The 24,562-nt window shown below is 40.7% G+C and overlaps 4 protein-coding genes across 7 annotated transcripts in view; all 4 read left to right on the forward strand.

Annotated features, from left to right (window-relative positions):
• Positions 1-1,685: 1,685 nt before the first annotated feature.
• Positions 1,686-6,570, forward strand: LOC124069908 (angiopoietin-related protein 3-like). Its single transcript, XM_046409416.1, has 7 exons — positions 1,686-2,411; positions 2,851-2,961; positions 3,618-3,738; positions 4,072-4,185; positions 4,615-4,710; positions 4,943-5,215; positions 5,340-6,570. The coding sequence occupies exons 1-7, from the start codon at positions 1,905-1,907 to the stop codon at positions 5,558-5,560; spliced, it is 1,443 nt and encodes a 480-aa protein (XP_046265372.1). The 5' UTR covers positions 1,686-1,904; the 3' UTR covers positions 5,561-6,570.
• A 627-nt stretch (positions 6,571-7,197) lies between these two features.
• On the forward strand, positions 7,198-12,637 carry LOC124070010 (phosphoglucomutase-1-like). 2 transcript variants are annotated; one of them, XM_046409590.1, is made up of 11 exons: positions 7,198-7,517; positions 8,204-8,366; positions 8,674-8,820; positions 9,028-9,153; positions 10,112-10,302; positions 10,441-10,595; positions 10,819-10,934; positions 11,077-11,212; positions 11,562-11,745; positions 11,929-12,057; positions 12,368-12,637. In XM_046409590.1, exons 1-11 carry the CDS (start codon positions 7,260-7,262, stop codon positions 12,455-12,457), a joined length of 1,695 nt encoding a protein of 564 aa, XP_046265546.1. In that variant the 5' UTR covers positions 7,198-7,259; the 3' UTR covers positions 12,458-12,637. The 2 variants fall into 2 exon arrangements, with proteins under 2 accessions (XP_046265546.1, XP_046265547.1); XM_046409591.1 differs by lacking the exon at positions 8,204-8,366 and having other exon boundaries at positions 7,390-7,517.
• A 2,061-nt stretch (positions 12,638-14,698) lies between these two features.
• Positions 14,699-17,772, forward strand: LOC124069840 (leptin receptor gene-related protein). Its single transcript, XM_046409319.1, has 4 exons — positions 14,699-14,854; positions 15,253-15,328; positions 15,936-16,122; positions 16,351-17,772. Exons 1-4 carry the CDS (start codon positions 14,839-14,841, stop codon positions 16,465-16,467), a joined length of 396 nt encoding a protein of 131 aa, XP_046265275.1. The 5' UTR covers positions 14,699-14,838; the 3' UTR covers positions 16,468-17,772.
• A 1,960-nt stretch (positions 17,773-19,732) lies between these two features.
• Positions 19,733-24,562, forward strand: part of LOC124068890 (cAMP-specific 3',5'-cyclic phosphodiesterase 4B-like) — a 46,133-nt gene continuing 41,303 nt past the window's right edge. The window contains exons 1-2 of one of the 3 annotated variants that reach the window (XM_046407420.1): positions 19,733-19,881; positions 22,035-22,103. The gene's annotated coding sequence lies outside the window, so the exon portion shown is untranslated. The remainder of the gene's footprint in view (positions 19,882-22,034; positions 22,104-24,562) is intronic. The other 2 variants (XM_046407423.1, XM_046407421.1) reach the window with 2 other exon arrangements.

Consider the following 24,562-nt stretch of genomic DNA (forward strand, 5'->3'; position numbering starts at 1 on the left):
CGCTGCTCTAGGTGAGATGCGCTGTTGTGATGACAGGAGATGTAATTGCCACTGGACTGTAGTCGTTCAGACTGCTGATGGTAGGCTTTTTTAGTAGTGGACTTCAAGCAAGGCGGAACTGTGGACTGGGATAGGGACTGGTTGAAGATCTTGGCAAAGACCCCAACTAGCTGGTCCACTCTTGAGCACCCGTCCAGAGACGTCATAAGGTCCCGCAGCTTTCCTCGGATTTGCAGCCCTGAGTGTGCGCCTCACCTCATGCTCCTCCACCGTGAGCATGTGCACACGTGGGCTGTGGGCTTACACCTCAAACCTATATACAATATATACATCACAATACCTTAGGCTTTCTAAATACATTTTTGCAAAAATTTGTGCAAAGAAAATCCAGTAGTGCAAGAGGTTGAATGGCAGAGGAATGAAAAGCACAGTTCACTTGTAACCATGCTTCTAGGCCTCTTGCTATATGTTGTGCATCAAGGTGAGGAGGCCATGGAGCCCATCATCAGGTAGAGCAACTCCTTATACAGCAGCCCAATCAATCAGTCAATCACAATGTTCTGTGATAAATGATGAGAATACATATTCATGAGTGCACATAGAGTATAAAGGTCACTTCCTCACTCTCTTACCGTTTGTTTATCACACCCCACCCCCTGCACTCCCCGTGACCCCTATATGTTGTATATTCACTACTCCACTTCAAGTTGGCCCTAGTGTACACACTCATACATTTCACCCTCCCTAGTGCCGGGTCCTTGCAGAAGTCAGGGTTGAGGACTGTGTTTACTGTGTACACACAATGAGGCTCATGCGGCCTGCTCACATACGCATAGTTAACATTTAACAGAGGAGTACAGTATTACTGCTTTGAACCTCCACAGTCTATGCACCACAATTCAGCCACTTGTTTTCTTATATTGTATGCATATGTGAAAGTTGAAGGAGTAGTGATGAAGAAATACAAGTCAGCCTTTACTGCAAGCTGTTGAATGGGCCGGTGTTTCACCGCAGGGAGGCTGAGCAAGGATTCTTTTAAAATCGATAAGAAGCAACATGCTGAGTGTGGTAGCATTGCTCTCTTGAGAATTACAGAGGAAACAGCCCATGCTGCCCGATTTCATTTTGAACAAGAGCAGTTTGTTTCCTGGAGATATTACGTGCAGCTATCCTTGCACAGCATCTACACATACCCACTACTGGATGAAAAAATAAATAAACAACAACAAAAAGTTGCATAAACCATGAACTTGTAAGTCTCAATCAATCCTATATGTAAACTGGGTCATCTTCTTGTTTGAAAATGAACCACCCACTGGGAGTAGCTGTGGCCCCAGTGCAGGTAACTGCAGGTCAGGAAAACATGATGTCACCTTGTCCTGGCTCAGAGGAAAACATCTGTAGATGGGCAGGTGCAAATGAATGTGCTTTTGTTATTTTTTAACTTTGGTTCCCGTGGGAAGCAGATGAAACATGAAAAGATTTTTCTCTAAGTAAAGTCAGTAGGTGTCAGTTTAAATGAAGCAACATTCAGAGATGAGTTGCACTGAAGAACTCCGGTGATGTAGGACACATTTTACAGCATTCGAGTTGTTTGTTAGATCTTTCAATTTCCTTGTTCTGTTGATCATGTTTGATTGTTGTCAATCCAGCTGATGATAATGTCAAAATTTGAATCTAGCTGAATTTAACCAACTTTCAACAGCCCACTGAACAAGAGGAAACTGCATCGTCAATGCAGATATTGATCAGATGAGGTTAATCATTGACCTGAATCCCGAGAGTGTATAAAGCCGCGGTTCCTCACTCAGCTGGTCTTTGTCCAATTGAAACAGAAGGAGAGTGCTGCCAGTTGTTCCCTGAACATAGCCAGCACACAGCTCGAGAAGCAGCACAACAGCAACATGAAAATGACACAAATTCCCTTATTGTTTCTCCTTGCTGCCGCCTGTTCGCCAGCCCTCTGTGGCACAGAGGAGCAGCCTGTCCTCCAGCCCGAGGCCCCGGTTGAAACGCGTTCCCGCTTTGCTGCTCTGGATGATGTGCGTCTCCTGGCAAATGGCCTCCTCCAGCTGGGCCAGAGCCTGCGGGAGTTTGTGCAGAAGACAAAGGGACAGATAAATGACATCTTCCAGAAGCTCAACATCTTTGACAATTCCTTTTACCAGCTGTCCGTGTTGGCCAGTGAAATCAGAGAAGAAGAGGAGGAGCTGAAGAAGACCACCGTGGTACTGAAGGCCAACAACGAGGAGATCAAGGGCCTGTCGGTTGAGATCAACTCCAAAGTGGACAGCATCCTGCAGGAGAAGGGTCACCTGCAGAACAAACTGGAGGTCCTGGAAGAGAAGCTGGGAAGTCTGTCACATGGCCTGCTGACGAGCAGACAGGCGGCAGAGATCAACAGCCTCAGGGTGAATCACTTGTTTCTGGAAAAGTAATGTAGACTGGGATTTTTTCATGCTGCTGAGGTGGGAATACCTTTGATAGATCACTCAGAAAGCAAGACACTTAAACCTTAACACATGAATTCCTTCTTGGTGGGACAGAAAATTTTCCCGATAAAAAAGTTTTTTGAAGACAGTACAAATTCTGCATTACTGCATTAGTCAGTTTATACTTAAATAGCAAATGTCATATGGCTCTTTGTTAAAAATAGACATGTTTAACAAGTTGCAAGGATACACTTTTGATTACTTAGTGTCATTCATTAGTTAGTAGTAAAGTTGTTTATTTATCCATTTCCATGTGTTGTGTTGTGTTTGTTCTCCCAATATATAACAGCTGTAATATAGACTCAGAACACTATGAATAACATTAACAATAAAATACCACCATTCTTTAACTGACCAGGAGGTGATCCACAGCCAGGAGCAGAGCATCACAGAGCTGCTGAATGCTGTGAGGGAGCAGAGTGACCAGCTCAACCACCAGAGGGTTAAGATCAAGATTCTGGAGGAAAAGGTAAATGTTAAGGACTAAGCAGAAAAACTCAGACAAATAATGTAGTGCTCAAGTTTATCACCATGGCTCAGATGCCTGTTCCTGGTTCATGCACTCAGTTGCTGTAAGAGCAGTTTATTTAGCTGCTCTGTATTCAAAAATAGAGAGTTGGTGGAATACTCACTGTTTTGTTATGTTTGCCAAAATATATTATTCTGAGATACTGTGAGGGAGGGTGTTACGTTCTTTCTATGTCAAAGAGAGGGCCTATATAAATAATCCTTCGCAGGAGTAAGCATTTTAAGGGGAAAAAAGGCAACTTTTTGGCATCACAGTGAATGTGTGTGTATAGAAATGAATTTTAGAAGAGTCATGATTCTGTACTATATAATTTTGACTTTAATCATTGGAGGGTGCAAACATAAAAAAGGAGTTGTTCATCTTTTTAATAATCTCAGCCAGTGCCTCAGCGATATATTTGTGTTCCCCTTAGGCTTGAGAGCTCAAAATTCATATTGTTACTGTAAAATATCTCAAAAGTTTTGGAAAACTTTTGCTGAATAACAAACCAAAGTTCATTATGTGTGGAATCGCTGTTTAATCCACAGTATTTCATCAGAGTCAGTCTGAGGATTATGTCTATAATCTAAAGTGTTTTTCCTGACTATTTCCCCCAGCTTACAGCCAATACTTTGACCCAACAAACCATGGAGAGGATTCCCGGAGCCTTGGACAGTGAAGCACCAACGCTCGCCCCTTATCTGACCTCAAGCTCTACCAGCTCTGCTGAAGTGATGAGTAAGATGGATAATGAAACATGAGGAAATGTTGATTTGATTTGGCTTTGATCTGATCTTTTCTTTCAATAAGAACAAAGGTTATATATTTAATCTTACTGTGTCAGTGCTTAGGAATTAAGAAGAATTATCAGCGATTTTCTGTTACACAGTTTGACAAATTTAATGTTTCAGCAGTTACCGAGCAATCAGTGATCCTGCACACATTTTTCCTGCTTCTGATACAAATTGTTGACCTTCGGGTCACAAGTATACTTCTCTGCTTGAGATTGTCACTTTGCAGCTGACCTTTACTCAGAAGATTGACACCAGCTTTGTGGGAATTTTTAACTAGATCTGCCATCAGACTGCAGTGAGCTGTTCAACAGAGGAGAACGAGTCAGCAGCGTCTATGCCATCAGACCCCGCGGAGTAGAGCCCTTCATGGCCTTGTGTGACATGAGAAGAGGTACTGTACTGCATCAACAAGTTAGACTTTATCACAGCACAGGACTGCAGTTTATCTTTTAATTAAGGATGACGTTTTAACCATTGTTTAGTCTTTATTAGGTGTGTTAACTGTGTATTGCACTTAAATTGTGATCCTCAGTGTAATGCAGCAGCAGTAGCAGCTGTGATACAGCTGTGGGAGTAGACACTGAGGAGTATATGAAATATAACTGAGATAAAATTACATAATAAAATACAAACAGTAATGTTTAATGGATTACATGTATGAATTATTTTCTGTGAATACCTCATATGTATAAAGGCAGTTTGAATCCAGCATTGAATCCAACAATGAAAATGTTAAGTAATTTTAGACCAACTATATTAAATAACTGTTGCTATTTTGGATTATAACAATAATATAATAACTTTTGAAAAAAATATTTAGACCATGGAGCAACAGTCATCCAGCGACGGAGGGACGGCTCTGTGAATTTTGATCAAACCTGGGAGAAGTATGAACATGGGTTTGGAGATTTACAGGGTGAGTGAAACTATTCTTTTCCCGAGACTCTAACTGCCATCTACTGTGGGAAAATTCATTCTGAACTGCTAGTTTAAAAGCTTCTTGGCACAGATTGTGATTGTAGCACTTGCAATTTTGGAATTCTGTATGTTATGTTCTATAAGTATACCCGCACATCTGAATCTAAGTTTGTGTGCACTGCATCTGTTTGTCAAATCATATCAGCTCCCTCCTGATGTCTCTCCCACAGGGGAGTTCTGGCTGGGTCTCAGGAAGATCCACTCTCTAGCTGCTCAGGGCAACTCTGTCCTTCACATCCAGCTGGAAGATTGGAAACAAGTTAGACACTTCATCGAATACCGATTTTACCTTAATGGTCCAGAGAGCAACTACACTATTCACCTCACGCATTTGTCTGGAGATTTGTCGGATCCCATGAGCAACCACACAGGCATGATGTTCTCCACCAAGGACAGGGACAATGACAACCACCAGGGCTCCAACTGTGCCCGCAACTACACAGGTGCAGCAGATGTGCATGTAGTAGACATGCTTGTCCTCTTGTAATGTAAAGTTGTGGATGGGGATTAATGAACACTTGTCTTCCAATATCACCTGCACAACATGTAATTTCTGTCATCTTTCAGGTGGATGGTGGTTCAACGCCTGCGGAGAAGCCAACCTGAACGGGAGGTATTTCCACATGAGGCCTAAGGGGCGTTCAGAGCGTAGGAGAGGAATTCAGTGGAGGATGGGCCAAAAGGCTTCTTACACCCTCAAGATCACACAGATCTCTGTCCACCCTTTCATTTCCCTCAGCACCACCTCCTCCACTTCAGCTTCCACTGAGACGGGCATGTTTCAGTGATCCTGTACCAACCAGTGAAAAAACTGCATCAAACAGTGGCCTCTTCAGGAGAGCCTCTGCAACGTTTCATATGGGGAACTATGGTTTAAGAAGGCTTTGGCAGCAAGGATGATGTTTCCTTTGATTGTCAAGTGCTAAGCAGAAACAGCCTAAAGACTTTATCACTGCTGATAGTCTCTACTGTAGAGACTACTATGTATTATGAGATCTAAAATATACTGCAATGCAGTTAGCAGTTGGCATAAACTCTATCATCAGTCACTGTGTCTCAGAGGTCAGAATTTATTTAGAAGAAATTAAATGATATGACGGTATACGAGCGGTTTTTATATTGGGTCACATTGACTCTCAGTATACAACAGTGGTTCTCAACATGGGGGGGAAGGGAACCCTTGAGGAGGGTCACAAGACACAGTATATCTAAGGGCATCCTGAGTAGACATCACTTCATTTTGAGGAGGTCCACAACAATAAAGGTTAGAAACTTCTGTTATAGATATTGCTCATCTTTTCTTTACATACTTTGTTTTTGATACATTTTCTACATTTTATCTATCTAAATAAATCAAATTATGATGGTGATTTGCTAATGCTAGTGTTCATTTGGGTGTGAATATCCATAGCTGAAAATGTAATGAAAATGTTTTGATTAAGCATTTTTTTTTTTTTTTTTTTGCTGCAAAATTGTTTTCTCTTTTATTGTCATTTACTTAGATAGTGTTGGAACAACCTTATGTTGCAAGAAATGTAATATCTGTAGGTGGAAATTGATTTTCCTGATCAAACTCTAACTAAAGACAAACTTTTATAATGTCCCATTTGCTATTATGGGCTGTAGTGCTGGCTTTGATCAGGCACAGAATGACCAGTTTATGTCAACAGAGGTTTGGCTCAGAGTAATGTGAACCTTGAATCTAAATCACTAACTCTGTTTTGATGGTAAAGTCTAATAAATGAATGACTAATGCATCCTCATGCTAGTACTACAAATTAAAACTTAGTTGCACTGGGCTGCTGTGATTCTTGTACTGTGTTGGGAGCCCTTAATAAACTCTAGAGGGTAGTGTTGTTCTGTCTCATGCACATACCTTCCACTCTGATTTACTTGTGCTGCATGTATAATTAGACTTGGCAAATTATGTTTGTTTTGTATACAGATACTTTCCTAAAACCACAGCTATATTCAGTATGTGCTTCTAATGACTCTCTAATTGCCTCTCTGACTCTCTGTTCACACACTCAGCTTTAAGAAAGGGTAAATATCCCCTCTTAAAATAGTGCTAAGTGTATCTTTGATGAGAGATGTCGTCCTTCTTTTTGCATATTATTACTCGGAGCCCAGCTTCAGCCATTCACAGATGGACACATTTCTCCCATGACACTTCAGTACTTCCTCCCAGACACACCCAAACACGCACACTTTTTATGACTGGGCCTGCAGCATTGACAGTGATCTCTCCGCACATGTGTGAAGGAGCGTCTTCAGTTACTTCCCTGCCTCTGCACACACATTAGTTTGAAAAGTTATTTTGGGCTTCAGAAGTACCACTGTAACCCTGTGCTTCCAGTGAAATAATAGGAGGAGTCAAGATTTTGCCCTCCCATTCTGCCCCCCTGCACCATTCCCTCTGTTTCCCTCTAAACAACAGGATCCCAGGCTCTTCACTGTTGCATTAGGATTGATTCTCTTTTTGAAACAATGGACAACAGTCCTTTGCAGGTGTTGACTGTCCCCACAGCCCCTTACCCCGACCAGAGACCCAGCAACAGCGGACTGAGGAAAAAGGTCTATGTATTCCAGTCCAGGAGGAACTACCTACACAACTTCATCCAGAGTATCTTCTCCTCCATTGACCTACGGGACCGTCAGGGTTCAACTGTGGTGGTGGGAGGGGACGGTCGCTTCTTCAACCAAACAGCTATTAAGGTCATTGTGCAGATGGCAGCTGCCAACGGGGTCAGTGTCAACGTGTATGCGTGCGTATGTTTGTGTGTGCTTGTAGGTGGGTGGGTGAGAGCATGTATGTCAGGTCCCCTGCATCATCATCTGTTATCATCCTTGTGCAGTGCAATGATTGTACTCATCAATGAGTACAATCATGTCTTACTAGCATTCAGTTGTAACTTTTGACACTTCTTGTATTTAAAGAGGGAAAAATATTACATCAAATTAGCACTAAAACATACTGTATTATAGACCAGACGATAACAAGTTAAAGGCACAATATGCATTTGTCGGTTGCTGTTTGAAAACATTGTTTGTGACAATTGTGACAATGTTTACAATATTTTTGACATTGAGACATTTTTGACATTTTGTGAAATAATAGTTGAACACTTTTTTGCATAAAATATCTTGTTGAAACTACAATTGTTTCATCATAGCATCCAATTACAATTGCAAGCTGCCAATGTTTTCTTGGTCAGATGGTATACTTAAAAGGTTATTTAAAATACACTGACACATAAAAACACTGGTTCTGATGCACATTAACGAAGGTTCATTAAATGAAACTCTATTCTCAGTTACTCTTAGGAAGAAGCATGACACACTAAATGTGATATTCAGTACACCCCTGCCCCATCAGATAAATTAAGACACATACTCTGGCCAGCCAATACACCTGTGTGACATTTCCTCAGGTGGGTCGTCTGATCATTGGACACCATGGGATAATGTCCACACCGGCCATCTCCTGTGTAATCAGGAAGCACAAAGCCATTGGTGGCATCATCCTGACTGCCAGCCACAACCCTGGGGGACCTGATGGAGACTTTGGCATTAGGTTCAATACTGCAAATGGAGGTATGGTAACTGGAGATTTAGAAGCATGCTGGAGCATCTGCCAAGTGAAAAATAGTGTCATGAGAGAAGTCAGATAGACGATTAACAAGGCAGTACTCACTCAGATATCTGGCATGGGCACAGTATTTACATAAAGTGTGAAACTTTATCTGGACATATAATCTGGGACAAAGTTCATTAGTAAAGTGTGGTTTTACCAATAAATATCTAAATCAACTATATTATTTAGCTATTCTAGTTCTATTGTACGCCACTAAATGGAAATATCACATGTAATATCAGATATGCTCTTATCTACTGCATCCAGGCCCAGCTAAGGATGCAGTTACAAACAAGATCTTTCAGATCAGCAGGACCATTGAGGAGTTTGCCATCTGCCCTGGACTGCAAGTGGATCTGACAACCCTGGGCAAGCAGATGTTTGATCTAGAGAACAAGTTCAAACCCTTCACAGGTGAAGTGTGGCAAGATTGAAGTCACAGCAGTGAAAAATTTCCCTGAAGATGGTATTGCTTTTCTTACATTTCTTTTAGAAGAATTCTGTAAAATCTGCCATTCCAGCCAGCTCAACTTTAATTTTAATGCTCATCATGGCATGTACATTCATGAAAATAATAAAACTAAACATAAAATTTTGCTTCTCATTTCTGATTGTGTCCAGTGGAAATTGTGGACTCTGTCGAATCCTATGCTAACTTGTTGAGGAACATCTTTGACTTTGCTGCCCTGAAGGAACTTCTCTCTGGAGAAAACCACATCACGATAAGACTAGATGCCATGCATGGAGGTGAGAGAATGTTTACCAAAAGCATATCATTTTGCAGTATTCTCTGTAAACAATCGACAAAAAGAATATTATTAAGGATTAATATTAGGAAGTTTATAGCAAATGTTTTGTAAGATTTCCCCCTCAAATGCAGGAGAGTAAAAATCCAAAGTGCGATGAAATGGAAATACAGAAACCCCAGAAGTGTGTATTTAGATTCTTGGGCTTCAGAAAGAGTATGACATGTTTCTTTAGCTGAACCATAGTTTCTCAGGAAAAACAACAGGTACATAGTGCTCATGTTTCTTAAATGTTTGCATAAGGTCAAATGTGACTGAAAATAAACACCAAGCCCGTTTGACAGAGAGCATCACAACCTTGTTTGCTAAATGTAGTTCTGGGTCTTTATAACATTGGAGAAGTGACATGGGGTAACAGGAACTGCTCACTCAATAATGATTAGGTTGCTGAAGCTATTTAGAACATCCCCAAACACTGAAACTGAAACTAAAGGTTGAACAGTCCACACATGCCCTCGTCAACAACAACATAAACCCCCTCACAGGAAGTCATAACAAGTATTGCTACTGATAAGGAATCAACAACAACCTATCCCTCTGACTTTTGCCTTTCTCTCTGTCTCAGTCGCTCTTATAGCTGCATTATTTAGGCTGGATAATATTTTAAATGGACTGGAACGCTAGAGAGTAGTTTAACATTTAGGGAAATATGCAGCTGCTGACTTTAATCTGTTTTAATCTTTTCATAGGCTGTAGCTCTAGGCAAGAAAACAGCTCAGTGTATATCCCAGTGTTTTACTGTTGTTTTCAACAGAGCAACAGGAGCTGACATCATTTTGATGTTTTCCAATGCCAGTAGTGCTACTTTGTACAACACCACATTTGACTTAAGTACTTCATCACTGTTCTAACAACCAGTGTTCTCTCATCACTCTCTACCACCTGTCTCTGCTCCCCAGTGGTAGGACCGTATGTGAGGAGAATACTCTGTGAGGAGCTGGGCTGCCCTGCCAATTCTGCCGTCAACTGTGTCCCATTGGAGGACTTTGGGGGTCAACACCCTGATCCGAACCTCACATACGCTGCAGATCTGGTTGACAGCATGAGAGATGGACAGTATGATTTTGGTGCAGCATTTGATGGTGATGGGGTGCGTGTTTCTGTTATATGTCTCCTCTTCTAAAATAAAGAAAAACACATAAATGTTTCACGCTCACATCCGGAAGGTATCCTGGGAGCGAACCAAAGGCCTTGACTTCTAATCTCTGCCTGTCTGTTGGCTTTCCAGGACCGTAACATGATCCTTGGTAAGCACGGCTTCTTCGTCAGCCCACCTGACTCTGTGGCTGTGATTGCTGACAACATCTTCTGCATCCCATACTTCCAGCATACAGGGGTGAGGGGCTTCGCCCGCAGCATGCCCACAAGCGCAGCCTTAGACAGGTAAAAATACAGCCCGGCTTTTACATCCAAAACCAATGAGTCAGTGATTTTCCAAGTCCAAACCGTGCCAAACTCACAGTACTTTTGGTGCAAATAGACTTTAAATAAGGTTTAAATAAACAGAAGTACACATTAATAATAACAAGACAACAACAGTATTTTAAAGTTTCACTTCTGTTGTTCACTGTGCTTTCATAAAATACTCTTGTTTCATTTCCTGTAGAGTTGCCAAGGCAACAAAAATAGATTTATATGAAACTCCCACTGGGTGGAAGTACTTTGGGAACCTAATGGATGCAGGCAGACTGTCGTTGTGTGGAGAGGAAAGCTTTGGTACAGGTACTATGTCTCTTCAACAAGTTTTTAGATCAAAAGATGATCTTTATCATTTAAATAGTGAGCGGGACAATGAAGATTCTCATTTAATTCTTATGATTATCTTTTTATGTGCATGGTGAACTTGATGAAATATCCATACCAGGTGGAGACCATATTCGTGAGAAGGATGGGCTTTGGGCCGTGCTGGCATGGCTGTCCATCCTGGCAAATAGACAGCAGAGTGTGGAGGATATTATGAAGGACCACTGGCTAAAATATGGAAGAAACTACTTCACTAGGTGAGATGTCGCACTCCATCATCCATCCAAAAGTAAGAAACAAAGAAAGAGTAGAAACAGTACACATTATTTATCTGATAGAGATGAAACTAATATAAGGAGGGCTGATCACACAGATACAAGTCAAGAAATTACATACAGGACATGACTGACATCTAGTGGAACATATGTGCCACATATTTATTCTGCCTTGCACTGGTGAGTAAATTAAAATGCTTAAAAATGGTTAAATTTACTGAAATATTTTGAACTGTTTTTATCACCTTTGTCAAAATAATATACAAATACACTCTCAACAACAAAGCATGTATTCTGTACTTAATTGCTGTTGGGGTTTTTTTTCTCCCAGATATGACTATGAGAATGTAGACATAGACACAGCCTGTGAGATGATGGAGGATTTGGAGATTATGATCAGCGACAAATCCTTTGTGAAGCAGAGGTTTGCTGTGGAAGACAAAATCTACAAAGTGGAAAAAGCAGACAACTTTGAGTACACAGACCCAGTAGACAGCACCATCACCAGGAACCAGGTACGTGAATACACTCACGGGAATACACTGAGCTGTATTCCTTTGAGGTTCTTATGAGTACATATGCTTGATGTATCCAGGGGTCACTTGATATTTGGACTCTTTCAACACTGGGGCTACTCAGCTGTGCCTGCAGATCCTAAAAGCTTCACCTGGTACATACTGGGCTTTTTTTCACTGCAGGGTCTGCGGATAATCTTCTCTGATGGTTCACGAATTATCTACAGACTCAGTGGGACGGGTAGTCATGGGGCAACAGTTCGAATCTACATAGACAGCTATGAGAAGGAGCAAATCTTTGAAGATCCACAGGTAAAATATCTAATTCTATTTATTTCAGTCGTATGATTGGCATGAAATGATTTTACAATTTATTAAATGTTAATGCTGTGAGGACAGACATATCAGACTCTAATTTTTTCATTAACATATTCTATGTATCAGCTACTTATATTTGGGAGAATATGTTAATTTGCACACTCTAGAATAAAATATCTATAAGTCACAAGTATTTAACAGTATACTGTGTGTCTGCTTGTGGTTATATATAATATGCATAAGGAAATGTATCAGTGGAGTCAGGTGCTTGAGTCTGTAACCATGTCATCCTGATTTGGGGCAGGTGCTGCTTGCACCCCTGGTAACCATTGCTCTGAAGATTTCCCAGCTCCATCACAGGACGGGTCGAAGTGGCCCATCAGTCATCACATAACTCCTCCCATGTTAGTCGGCCATTGCTTTAGTAATGTCCTTGTTGTTCTTATTTCCAGATTTTTGTATAAACTGAGCTTCAATTCCAACAGTAGCTGCACGATGTAAAGTAGTTTGATTTTAGGCTAAAATATATTCAGTGATTCTTTGTGTACCACATTAAACTGCTTTTTATTTTTGGTTTATGTGTGGCTCATGTGTCTGTCTTCTCCAGTGTAGCAACAAATTGTCTGTATCACTTTTATTATGTGTTATTATGCCATTTGGAATTTAAACCAACCAGTCACTGACTAAAAGCAGCAGGGTTTCAAAACCATCAGCAATCCTACTGATCAAAACAACCAATCATGACATAATGTCGCCCTATTAAACGCAGCGTGTGGCTCTAAAACAGCACTTTCATTTCCTCCGTGAAAATCTTCTACAACGCTCTGTATTCTCGCAATGTTGCACACCCACAAAGCCAGCTTTATGGTTCTGCGGGAAGCAGTAATGAAGACAGTTGAGAAATTGATTTTTTAGAAAATAAGAAAGTAACAGTATACAGTTTTCTCACATGAATAATATTTCCATGCACACCCAGTGCTCATTTTCAAGGTAAAAACTGGGTGTTTCCTTCCACAAAAACTCAAATTATTATTTGGCTCATCCGTACTCCTTCATTTAGGTAAATTAAAGATAATCAGCAAATAACAACCTGAGACTGCAGCCGAGTTTGTGGTTCTGGATATGAGACAACAAGCCCTCGAGTGGAGACACAAACATACAGTGACGAGAAGTTTGCTAATGTTTTGCTTCTATTTCTACTATTAGTACAACCTCTTTACATTAGGAGACATTTAAAGTGTTGAACAGTAGGTAACATTTTAACTTATCCAGCTCTGGTGGCTTGCCTGATTTCCATCTGGACAGCAGCAGCATCAGTTTGCTAACATCTGGTCCAGCTCTGTGATCACTCATGCCCTTTGAAGTGCTGTGCCTTTCTGTTGGTTTCATCTCCATATCACACTGAACTGAAGCCCATCAAGCCAAGTTCTTTATTGTCATGTGCACAGTATTTACTGTGAAGCAGTCGTGTATAAAACAGGCTTGTATAAAAAAAAATGTTTAAAGAAAAACTATGGATTACAATCTAAGAGGGAGACAAACTTGACTTTAGCTCTGGTTCATCTGAGGTCATCTTATTGTGGGTTTTAGTTCCACTAAAACTGTTCAGAGAAAAACATCAGTCAGTGATGGCACCACTGTGTGAAAAAGATATGTTAGTATATATAAGTGTATAAATCAAATAACACACATTCATGATTGTGTACAGAAAATAAAAGACCAGGTGTTACAAATAACACAAAGAAAAGCTCTGCTCTATACAAATGTAACTGTTTGACAGCAAGCCAGCATAAGACAATAGCAGGACCCTAAAGCTGAGACGGTCACAGTTAACCTCACTATTTACGCATGTGCTTTTTCTACTGTGACTTGTCAAAATATTTTCTGTTGAAGAGGCCTATTTGTGACATTATTGGTGCACAGCTCCATCATCATCATCAGAGAAACCTGACCTCAAAGCTAGGAAGTGGGATAGATTTGTGTATTATGGTACAACACTGTATAACACTGCATTCTCATTACATACACCGTGGCATTCAGTATTCAGATCCTTTACATGAATAAAAATACATGTATGTAAAATTGTTCCACTGCAATAACCTTGCATTCAAATTGTTAGTAAAGCTATTAAGTACAGGTGTATAATGTAGAATACTACAAAATGCAGTAAAAGTCGAACTACTACTAATGCAGGAAACTAATACATTATTAATATGATTAGTGCTAACATGTTAACTTGATATATATGATTTGAATATATATTATTTGATCATCATTACGTGGAATTGTATTTAAGTACAGTAGTAGTAGTAGCAGTAGTAAGAAACAGTAGTACAAAATTGTATTTGTATTTTACGCGAGTAGAAGTATCAAGTCGCTTAGCGTGCGCTGTAAGTACTTTCAAGTACTTCAAAACTGTACGTCAATAGGCATGCGTGGGTGTTAACCAAGCCCTTTGCAATGGCGCTGCATGGTCTCGTGCTCCTCGTCACGAGGAACTGCAAGAAACGCGGCATAATTTTTAGTTTAATTAACCTGCCCTCAATCAGCCAATAATGAAGATGGTGACGAAGGTGAGTCTGCACGTCCAGTACGCGGCGGTCAGTGTAAACCCCGTGCAGACTGTCGCGAGATTGTCACTTTAAGACAGTCACGTGAAAGAGGAGAAAAGTCCCGATGGAGGAAGCAGGAAGTCCGTCTAGCGAGAAGGGGAGCACATAAACAATACACAAGGAACGAAAAAAGTTAAACAGAAAGTTTCACTCGTTCACCGCAATGGCTGGCATTAAAGGTACTTTAATGTATACGTCCATGAGTCACGTTAGTTATGTCTGTTGCGTCACGCAGACGTTTTATGTTAATTCTGCAATAACTTTATCAGCGTAGATTTCAATTTTCGAAACCCTTTGCTGAATCATTTCGAAAGCTACTACTGTTCATAACGCTGTCTAGAATATCAAGCTTCTTTGATGCTGGAAACCTATCTAGATCCATTGCTAAGCTATAACCTGTTTTAGTTAATTATTGCTATTTTTGACAGTGGATTAATCTTAAATGTTGACTTAACATACAGACAATTTTCATAGCGAGTATGCGGACTCTAACGTATTTTTATTTACGCTCTTTTTGTAACTATGGACAATAGCATCTCTGCCAGTGTAATTTAATATAATGTTTCTGTTCTTTCAGCACTTGTTGGTTTGTCCTTCAGCGGTGCCATTGGACTTACATTTCTTCTGCTGGGTTGTGCACTGGAACAGTACGGGTAAGGTTCTTTGTTATAAGTAATTATTTGAAGATAGACCTACACAACAGTACACAACAAGAGCCATTTAGTGTTGTACCTTTTATAAAGTTTAAGGTCTTTTAAGAGTCAGATTTTAAAAGAAAACTCTAAACTAAATTGCTGTGGTAGATGCCCAGAAATTTAGTTCCCGGTGCGTAAACATCCAGCAGTGCTGAATACTACATCTCAGTAGCGTCGTTCATGAGAGCTCACTGTCTTCTAAATGCTCACTTCTTTAACCCAAACGCTCAGTTCATCATGCAAGCGCTCTGTTAAAAAGTTTCAACCTGGAGCCCAGGCTGAGATAACTGATGTCATAGGGGTTAATTTTGCAATGAAATCTCCTCCAGACTCACAGAATGTTTTTAAACTGAGGTTAGCTTGTAAAACATGTGCCCCATGAAAATGTTGCATTCTGTTCTGAATGTTTAAATGTTTGTTTTGGTGTAAGGTGTTTTGTTGCTGTTGTTGTTATTGTAGTTGAATTTGCACCTGTTTAGTTTTATCTGACAAGCTGCAAACTCATGCCTTTGTATGTCATAAAATGTGTGCCGTGCTTTTGACTGTACCGCACCTGTTTTTGCAGGGTATACTGGCCGCTGTTTGTCCTGATTTTCTACGTATTAAGCCCCATCCCGACCTTCATATCCAGACGCCTCAGTGATGACGTGGACTCCTCAAGCAATGCATGCAGAGAGTTGGCCTATTTCTTAACAACTGGCATTGTGGTGTCATCTTTTGGACTTCCCATTGTGCTAGCTCGGAAAACCATAGTAAGTTCTCTCTACCCATGTTGAAATATTGTGAAGGTTGATTTCCATGAAGTAACCATCTTTGGCTTTTATTTGTCATTGGTAATATGTCTACGCTGTCTGCATAAAGCTGGACTGCATCTTGAGAGATACACACTGTGCCAGCAGTGCAGTGTGAAAACCAACAGCAGACTGTGCATTTCTTTTCACCGAAAGACTTGATTCACTGTAAGTATTTCTCTTCTACAGATTCAGTGGGGTGCCTGCGGTCTGGTGATGACAGGAAACGCTGTCATCTTCCTCACCATCTTTGGCTTTTTTGTTGTGTTTGGAGGTGGGGATGACTTCAGCTGGGAGCAGTGGTAGAGTGCCTGAAACCAGTGGACAGACAGAGAGACAGAGGGGAGGATAGATGGCTAGATGGATGGGTAGGTGGATAGACTGACAGGCACTTGTGTCTTGCACTCAACAGGAGCTGATGCTTATGTAGAGTATAGGCTTCAAATGTATTATTAGACCAATCATTATATCAGGGGGTATTAAGGTTTGAGACAACACTATTTACCATATTAATGTGCCTTATCCCTGGGATCAGAAAGACACTGATGCCTGTACCCTCTCATGCTGTAACCCTATCGCTATCCACCTTAACCCGAATATTTTAGCTTGTTTCCCCAGATCACCCTGCTGACTGCAGCTCCCTGCTAATTCATCACGCTTCAGTTTATCAATATCATAAAGGGATCCTAAAGAGTAACTCTGTTGCAATGCACACTGCATTATCTGTCCTCATTGTTCAAGGGGGTAGCGGCTATACTAAATTACAGCTTGCTTTTTACGAGCACTGTTTGCTGTTTAACGTGTAAAGGCAGGGCAAATTATCTTATTCCAACTAGTTGTATGACTCCTGATCAGGTAAAAATATATTTGTGCGGAGGTTTGTTTTCATTTCGCTCCAAGATTTTAATCTTTTTGTTCTGGTGCAATTGTTTACATTCTCACCAAAGATCATTTTAGAGTGCAAAAATTGTGTATATTCACCACTAAACTGTGGGTTTTGATTTGTGCTATGCAGCAACGTGATCCTCAAAAGCAAGCTAAGGCACCCGAGAAACGCTGTTTAGTGAAAATCGTTCAGTTATCATGTGAACATCCATTTTATATTCCTGCAGACTACAAAGAAATTCCTACGATTGACAAGATCATGATATTAATTTGTGAATCATATTTTTACATGATGAATGATAAATATGTTGTTGTTTTTGGGCCGTGGGGATGAGGCTTTACCTGCAGGCTCGTAAGTGCCTGTCATTCACTGTGTAATGTTTGATTAATAGAGGAATTGCTGTGATTGTAAATCAATATTACATCCTCATGTTCTATTTCATCATTGTCAGTGACTGACTGCTTGTATGATTAGTCCACTTCACGGAGACTATCACAGAAAAGTCAAGTTGTTGTCCTATATAATTTATGATTTCCTAAGTCCTTGATTGCTTCACAAGGGAAAATATACTTTGTCTCATAACTGACATGTTAAATAGTTTTTTGTTTCTGTTGTTACTTCTATTCCCACACTGATGAGTGCTGAAGAGCTCTCAAACGTTGTTTCTTAAGCTCCTGACTGCATTTCGTTTTCTAACATTGATTAAAAGTCTCTGTATAAACAAATGTACAGACTCTGTCTTACTGCTGTTGACGTGATGAGAATCATTTAGTCGGTGAAGTGGATGGAGAAATTGATCTGGTAGTGATGTGGCAGCGGTGACAGATAATGCATTCAAACAGACACCTGCACACCATTTATATAATGCAGCATCAATAGTGACTGTTACACAACTCTAATAACTTTAAACAAAACACAGACTGGGAAATAAAGAGGGATAGTGTGTAGTAGGTGAGGTACAATTTTGTCCAGACTTTACGAGCAAAGCCCAGGCTTGACAGAAATCCAGGTATGACCAACTGCTAAAAACGGTAGATATTTTGCAATATTCATCAAGCAACCTGCAACAGCTCGATGCCTCGCCTAGCAGACTATAATTCTCACTGAAAACCATCTGTCCGTGTCCGTGTCTGTTCTGCTCTTTCCCAGCACAAACATTAATGCTGAATACAGATCGGCAGCATTGTCAGTTCTGAGCAGGCTGCATAACAAAGGAATTATAAAAGTCAACATTATCTATTCAGAGTTAAATAGGATATGATTGAAATCACCCATTCAGCTGCATATAACTTTAGTGGCTTAATTTCATTCTCTGTTGACATGTGTCATGAACGCACTGAAGCTGTCTCTCTAATTTGCATGTTAAGCTAAGTGCATTTCTTCCACAAACATAAAGAAAAAAACACATTCTCCAAATGAATTAGTATTTCCATGAAAAACATCTGCGCTCCCCGCCTCCAGTCATTGCTTTTCACAAGGGGAAGACACAGCGTGTACTGACTAACATCCCACAGAGAGGACAGCAGCCATATCAGTCCTGCTGTGTGGAAAACACTTGTGAATAAGGTTAACAATGATGTGTGTTTGCAATACATATTGTCTAATGAATGAAAATGCTTGGATGGGTTAAGTTTAAGAAACAGAGCTGACATAGGTAAAAGGAGGGGGGACGGGGCGGTCACCTTTATTTCTAAGCCAGGCTTATACTCCTGGGCCACTAAGGCCATATGAAGCAAGTTTTATTTGTTCCAAAACCCTGAACACAACACCTTAATGGGATAAGTGGGGGGAATTATTAGAAACTGCCTCTACATTGAACAAAGTGTGTGAGTGAGAGACACTCAGGAGAGAAAAAAAAGATGAAGGTAAAGATGGAGATGAAGAAAGCGAAAAGAGCCCAGGGACACCTATTCATCTGTGTTTCAGGACAGCTGTTGCCTGGCAACAGCCAAGGAATCAAAATTATTCTAAAAGACTGCTTAGTCTGGCCTTAAATACTACACAATGCAACACAGTGTAGAGCAACACGCAGCATAGTATGTTGTTTTTGTTGTGTGATAGTGTGTTACACAGCCTAGTAGAGTTGCAATGTTTAAAACAGCATTCAGTGAAGTGCAGCCACGGGGCTCCGCGCAACACAGCAGAGCTGAACACAGCACAAGAAGAGCAAGAAATGAATAATGCAAGAGTGCAACACGCTTCAAACTAGCACAACACAATGCAGGTTCACCACATGGCATTTATTATATTATCAGTTTATCTGTGTTATAATGCTAGTCATTGTTTTGCTAGTTTTAACACCACGTTATCACAGCTTGCTGCTGGAACAGCCTGCCACTGCAGTAGCCATCTCTAATGAGCTGCCTCCAACAAAAACTTAAATTTAACTTTACCTCACTAAATCAAAAGCTGACAGGCAATGGAGAACTTTAATTACACCAGTATATATAACTGCCATTAAGAGACAATCAAATAAAACACATCAGGGTGTCAATGAGACACAGAGAGCCTGTGGGCTGTAGCCTCATTAAAGAAGCGAGCCAGTCACATCCATACTGTCCCCTGGCTGGAAAACAAACGGACACAGGGAAAGGAAAGGCGGTAGTGGGAAGGCAGGCAGGCCGTGCGCGCTGACAGCTATTGGTAAACGGAAGGATTTGCGTCGTCTGTGTCAAAGCCAATCGATGCGCTCTCTCGGTCGGGAAGGGGAACGAGCGCGAATGGAACAAATGGAACCTCATACAAAAGGGGCGCGTGCTGTGGAAACGCTGCAGAGAAACAGAATACGCCGTGGCATGACTGTATCAGCGCGTGGGACAGCGGATATACCACCGGTAAGGACAAAGACTGCATTTGAGCTTACGGTTTAAAGGTCCTTCGCCTCCTAGTGAAAGTGGGCTGTGTTTTGATCTTTTTGTGTCTTTTACCGACCGTATCTTATATCTGATTTAACCACAGCGCATAGCGACATTGTGAAGTTTAGTCCAACATGCACATTGTTTAAAGTTTAAAGTTTATTATATCATCGGAAAAGCAGGTGGTGGGTTTCTGTCTTTTGCGCCGGGCACTGGCTATTTTCAGTTCGAGGAAACAAAGTAGCGAGCGACCCAGAGCTGCACTGAAAGGTCTTTTCATTCAGCCACATCCCGTGGGCTTCTCGTCTGTACGTGGGCTGTGCTCTTCGTGTCGCTCCGGAGTTTGCACTGTGGGCATCTCTCATTGCTCCGCTGCTCGACTTTGTTCAGTTTTGTCACAATGCGTCGACTTACGTGCTGCTCCGGATACAGCCTACACAAATGTTCGGGTCCCCTACCGTGAAGTGTGACGATGAGGTCAACAACACATGAAGAGTAGTGAGAAGTGAATGAGCCGTGTCTGAGTCTGGGGCAGTTAAGACATGGTTTGTGTAAAAGGGAATATTTGTTAATGGTGTGATGGAAAGCCCGGTTAAACCACCCACCTTTACACAACAACTGAAGTACTGCTGCACAATCAATCACTGTCCATTTAGCAATGACGTCTGAGTTAAATAAGGTCAGCCAATACGCCCAGAAGGCTTTTTATTTCACGCTAAAGAGAGAATCAACACCATACTTGTCTTGACACTTAATGTGTCTGTGTGCCTGTATTCAACAGCTCCATTTTAGTGAATGTTTGTGCTGACCTTTGCAAACGTAAGCTGCCACTGTTTGTCAGCTACACCTACATGCAGTCTTTTGGCAAACGGTCAGTGAGGTAATGCAGTTCCACTGTTGTAAGATTACCACAAATATTAAGTAAATTAAGTGAGTTCTGGAATATTAATCAAGCTGAAATATCAAGGATTGGGATTCGTAGCTGATCAGTCTGATCTTTGGCTTTGTAAATGCAGTATTGTAAATGCCAGGGTATTCTTGTTACATTCCCAAAAACTGTTTTATCGAACATAAACACATCATTTATTCATTATCATAAATGTTTAAACTATAAATGTAATTTCTTCTTGAATTTTTGATCCAACCATGGAGCTCCTCTGTAGCTTGTTTAACTTTGCTACTTACATGAACACGGGCTGAAACATCTACCGGAATGTGCACAAACCTGAACAGTCTTTACAACCTCGAGACTGGAGTTTGTTACATTCATGCAAATAAAATTCACTGTCAAGCATGATTTTTTTTTTTTTAAATAAAAATAAGCCCAACATTGATTCTTTCTTAGTAGATTTTTCCCTCCCTTGCAGATCACATACAAGCTGTTCTATTATGCCACAGTTGTGACATTTCACTGGCATGACATAATATGTTGCTCTCCTGAATTTCAGAAGTGCACTTCCCTTTTAAAAACGAGTTCATAGCATGTCTGTAATGCGCGGTCACGTGGTGTGAACTCCGTCCACTGTCCTTTTATTCTCAGCCAGTGCTGAAACAACAGGGCACATACATCCAGCTTCTTGCTAAAATAGCTACTGGCTGCCAGACTGATGACTCACTTACTGGCTGCTTGGTGGCTTTACTGGCAATGTGGCTTCTATACTGCCTTTTCTGAACATTGATGTTTCGCTTCCAGCTGATGAATGCATGATGTGTCCGCGCTAGCCGTTCAGGTTTGCAGGCCGAGTGTCCCACTGGCAACTGTGCTGATTTTGAATACGGGAAGCTTTGTGTTTGTGTGTGTTTACGCGCTGGATAGTAATCCGACCTGTGGTTCAAAGGCATGCATGTAAAGAACCATATTAATTATGTGAAGAGAAGAAATGCAGCTCTTCTACACCTTCAGTTTTCCCACAACTCTGACTTATATATCTACTGTTCATTACGGTGAAATCATATGTTAATATGTCTGTGCTTATCAGAGTAAAGTGCATTGTCCCGAAGAGACTGCAGTGTTTTCAGGGGTCCTTGTTGGTGACTGGGCACATAGTTTAAGCAGGACAAATGTTGTGAGTTTTTTTGCAGTGATATGTGATCTGTGAAATTTATAATCCAATACATTGTGTTATTTTCAGGCTGACTGTTTGCTGATGTGAATTCAATCTCATCCTCTTGTCACTGAGTCAAGGACGAGAGCTTCAGCTGTGAGTCTTTTTGTTTGTTTGTTTGTTTTTTTCCACGTCTACAGTTAAATACACTGGTCAGTAAGATTATCCTTTCTGGCATTTGCATGACTTGACTGCTTTCAGATTGCATGAATGAATGTAAAGTTGAAATGATTAAGTAGTAAGTTGGCAGAAACATGTTTTTTTAAAATCAGTTAATCATTTGAGTCATTTTTCAAGCAAAAAATGTCAAAAACGTGTTACTTCCTGCTTTTGAAATGTGAGGATTTGCTGCTTTTATTTCTTAAAATGGAAAAAAAAATCAGTGTTTTAGGGATGATGGCTGGGCAGTTTGAATATGTCTGTTTGGGCTCTGGGAGACTGAGTGGCATTTTAACCTGTTTTTATTAAACTACATTCAGCTCAGCTTTAATTTGAACAATCAAAGAAATAGTAATGGATAGATTATTGATAACCATTACATATAGACATTGAAACAGATGCACGTGGTAAACAGGCAGTGGTAAGTGTATAGCACGTGTGCAGTGTTTATCATAGGCTCAGCTTATCACTCTAGCAGGATGTGCTGTAGCCACCCTGTGTGTGAAGGTGGTGCAGGATCAGGTAGATTTGTTCACTTCAGCCTCAACGGTATCTCAAAAGATCACAGGTGCAAGCTGCAAACTGATTCATTTCGGTCTCAGTTGTCATCCGAGGGATTCACAGCCATGTTGACACGGAGGTTGCCAACTGGTGACACTCACCAAAGGCCGTCTCTGTGCCCCAGATCGTGCGGACTCTGCCAAGCCTTCTGTTACCTCTTTACTCTCCAAGTCATTCGTTATGATTCACCCTGAAAGCTTTGATCCATATGGCTGGCGACAGAAAGTTTTGTCTAATGAATGGATTAGTGCTGAGACAGACAATGCTTCAATCACAGTACCTCCGTGGATGTGAAATAGGGTGACTTGAATATGATGGAGTAATTAGTGCATGTGTGTGTGGGTGTCTGAATTTGACAGACTGGCACTCCCTCTTAATTACTGGGCTTCTTCAGTAACTCCAATCTAACAGTGATTCATCCAGAGTCACAGTTACCATGTGTCCTGTCCCAACAATTATTTCTCACTTCTTTCTTTTCTCTTTCATATTTTGATAGGTCTCTGTGTTAGCGCAGCGGCAAAGCACAAAAAGCTCATGATGAATTAAACATTTTTTTCACCTCTTTCCTGAAAGGACAAGAGATATTATCTGTGATGAATGCTGGCCAAAGGAGCGCACTGTAGAGGACGCTAATTAAACATCGTTATTACATGACAGAAATGCGTCCAATCTTCATTTGATGCAGATGCACTGGCACAAAAAATCATTACATTTGTTTCCTAATTTTAAACTGTTTCTAATATGGCAGTTTGTAAGACAGCAGAGCAGGAAATTAGTCTGCCTGTACTTATTTTGTCATGTTAGGTTGTGAGAGTGACTTTCTCATGACTTGGCTCGGGATGATATTTACCAGCCCAACATGACAAACACATGGTGTGACAGCAGAACAGTCCTAAAATGGTCTCGTGACATGTGGTCCATTGGCAGCAGGGTCATGGAGTCGGTCTCGCCCTCTCTCTCTTTATACCCGTGCAGTGGGGCAGTGGGTCCCCAGCATGTGGCCTCCGCAGTGATGTCATCTTTCAGCTGACACACATTGGTGTGTTGTTTCTCTTCCTCCTCTACAAACTCCTCCCAGCCCTCACTCGTCTCAAAAGTTCACTTCTGCTGGAATTCGATTCACTGCACTGAATGCAAAAGCAAACGGGAAAGTTTCCGCTGTGACTTGAATTTGATTTTCCATCATCAACTAATCTAAGTTGGCAAGTGTTGATTGTCATTTTCTTTTCAGTCAGAGTGAGTGTTAAAATAGAGTAAAACTGTTGACTGATTTTTGATGGGTGTCTGTTTAAATTACATGCCAGAAGAAATGGTGCTGACATTTACGTCTTGAGTTAAAAGAACTTTTAATGGTGACTTTCTTACTTCACTGTAGCACTTTTTTAGCATTAAGAAACACTATGTACACATTTACATGGTTTATTATACACTATAACAGAATTAGTTATAATGTGGTTGTAAGCAGACATAAGGAGCTTTAAATCTTTATTAATGCACAGTCTTTGTCAATAATTTAAAATTTTGAAGACAGATTATTAATAAACTGCAATTTACTAAAAACATTGTCATATATTTTCTGTTTCTACATCAGCCTAAATGTATGATTGCCAGTAGGAGGAGTTAAAGTTGTTGCCAAATACATTAAGAAACACTGATATCTGCTTACAGCTACATTGTAGTGTCTTTATAAACAGTTTCTCATAATAAATACTATCACCTTCCTTCCTGGCTGTCACACTGGAGGTACTGAGTTTGGCCCTCAGCTGCTCTGTCCTTAAATAAAGCCAGAATGCTCATAAGAAAATGTGAAAAAACCATAAAATATGGATCAGCCA

Source organism: Scatophagus argus, chromosome 13, assembly GCF_020382885.2.
Source record: "Scatophagus argus isolate fScaArg1 chromosome 13, fScaArg1.pri, whole genome shotgun sequence".
Taxonomy (NCBI): domain Eukaryota; kingdom Metazoa; phylum Chordata; class Actinopteri; family Scatophagidae; genus Scatophagus; species Scatophagus argus.

Bases quoted from the DNA above. Each gene is read 5' to 3' on its own strand.
- LOC124069908 (XM_046409416.1), top strand. From the start codon at position 1,905: ATGAAAATGACACAAATTCCCTTATTGTTTCTCCTTGCTGCCGCCTGT. The intron at 3,739-4,071 runs GTAAGATGGATA...ATTTTTAACTAG, and splicing joins CAGCTCTGCTGAAGTGATGA to ATCTGCCATCAGACTGCAGT. The intron at 4,711-4,942 runs GTGAGTGAAACT...TCTCTCCCACAG, and splicing joins TGGGTTTGGAGATTTACAGG to GGGAGTTCTGGCTGGGTCTC.
- LOC124069840 (XM_046409319.1), top strand. The intron at 15,329-15,935 runs GTAAGGTTCTTT...CTGTTTTTGCAG, and splicing joins TGTGCACTGGAACAGTACGG to GGTATACTGGCCGCTGTTTG. The intron at 16,123-16,350 runs GTAAGTTCTCTC...TCTCTTCTACAG, and splicing joins TGCTAGCTCGGAAAACCATA to ATTCAGTGGGGTGCCTGCGG.
- LOC124070010 (XM_046409590.1), top strand. From the start codon at position 7,260: ATGGACAACAGTCCTTTGCAGGTGTTGACTGTCCCCACAGCCCCTTAC. The intron at 10,935-11,076 runs GTACTATGTCTC...TATCCATACCAG, and splicing joins AGAGGAAAGCTTTGGTACAG to GTGGAGACCATATTCGTGAG. The intron at 11,746-11,928 runs GTACGTGAATAC...TTTTCACTGCAG, and splicing joins GCACCATCACCAGGAACCAG to GGTCTGCGGATAATCTTCTC.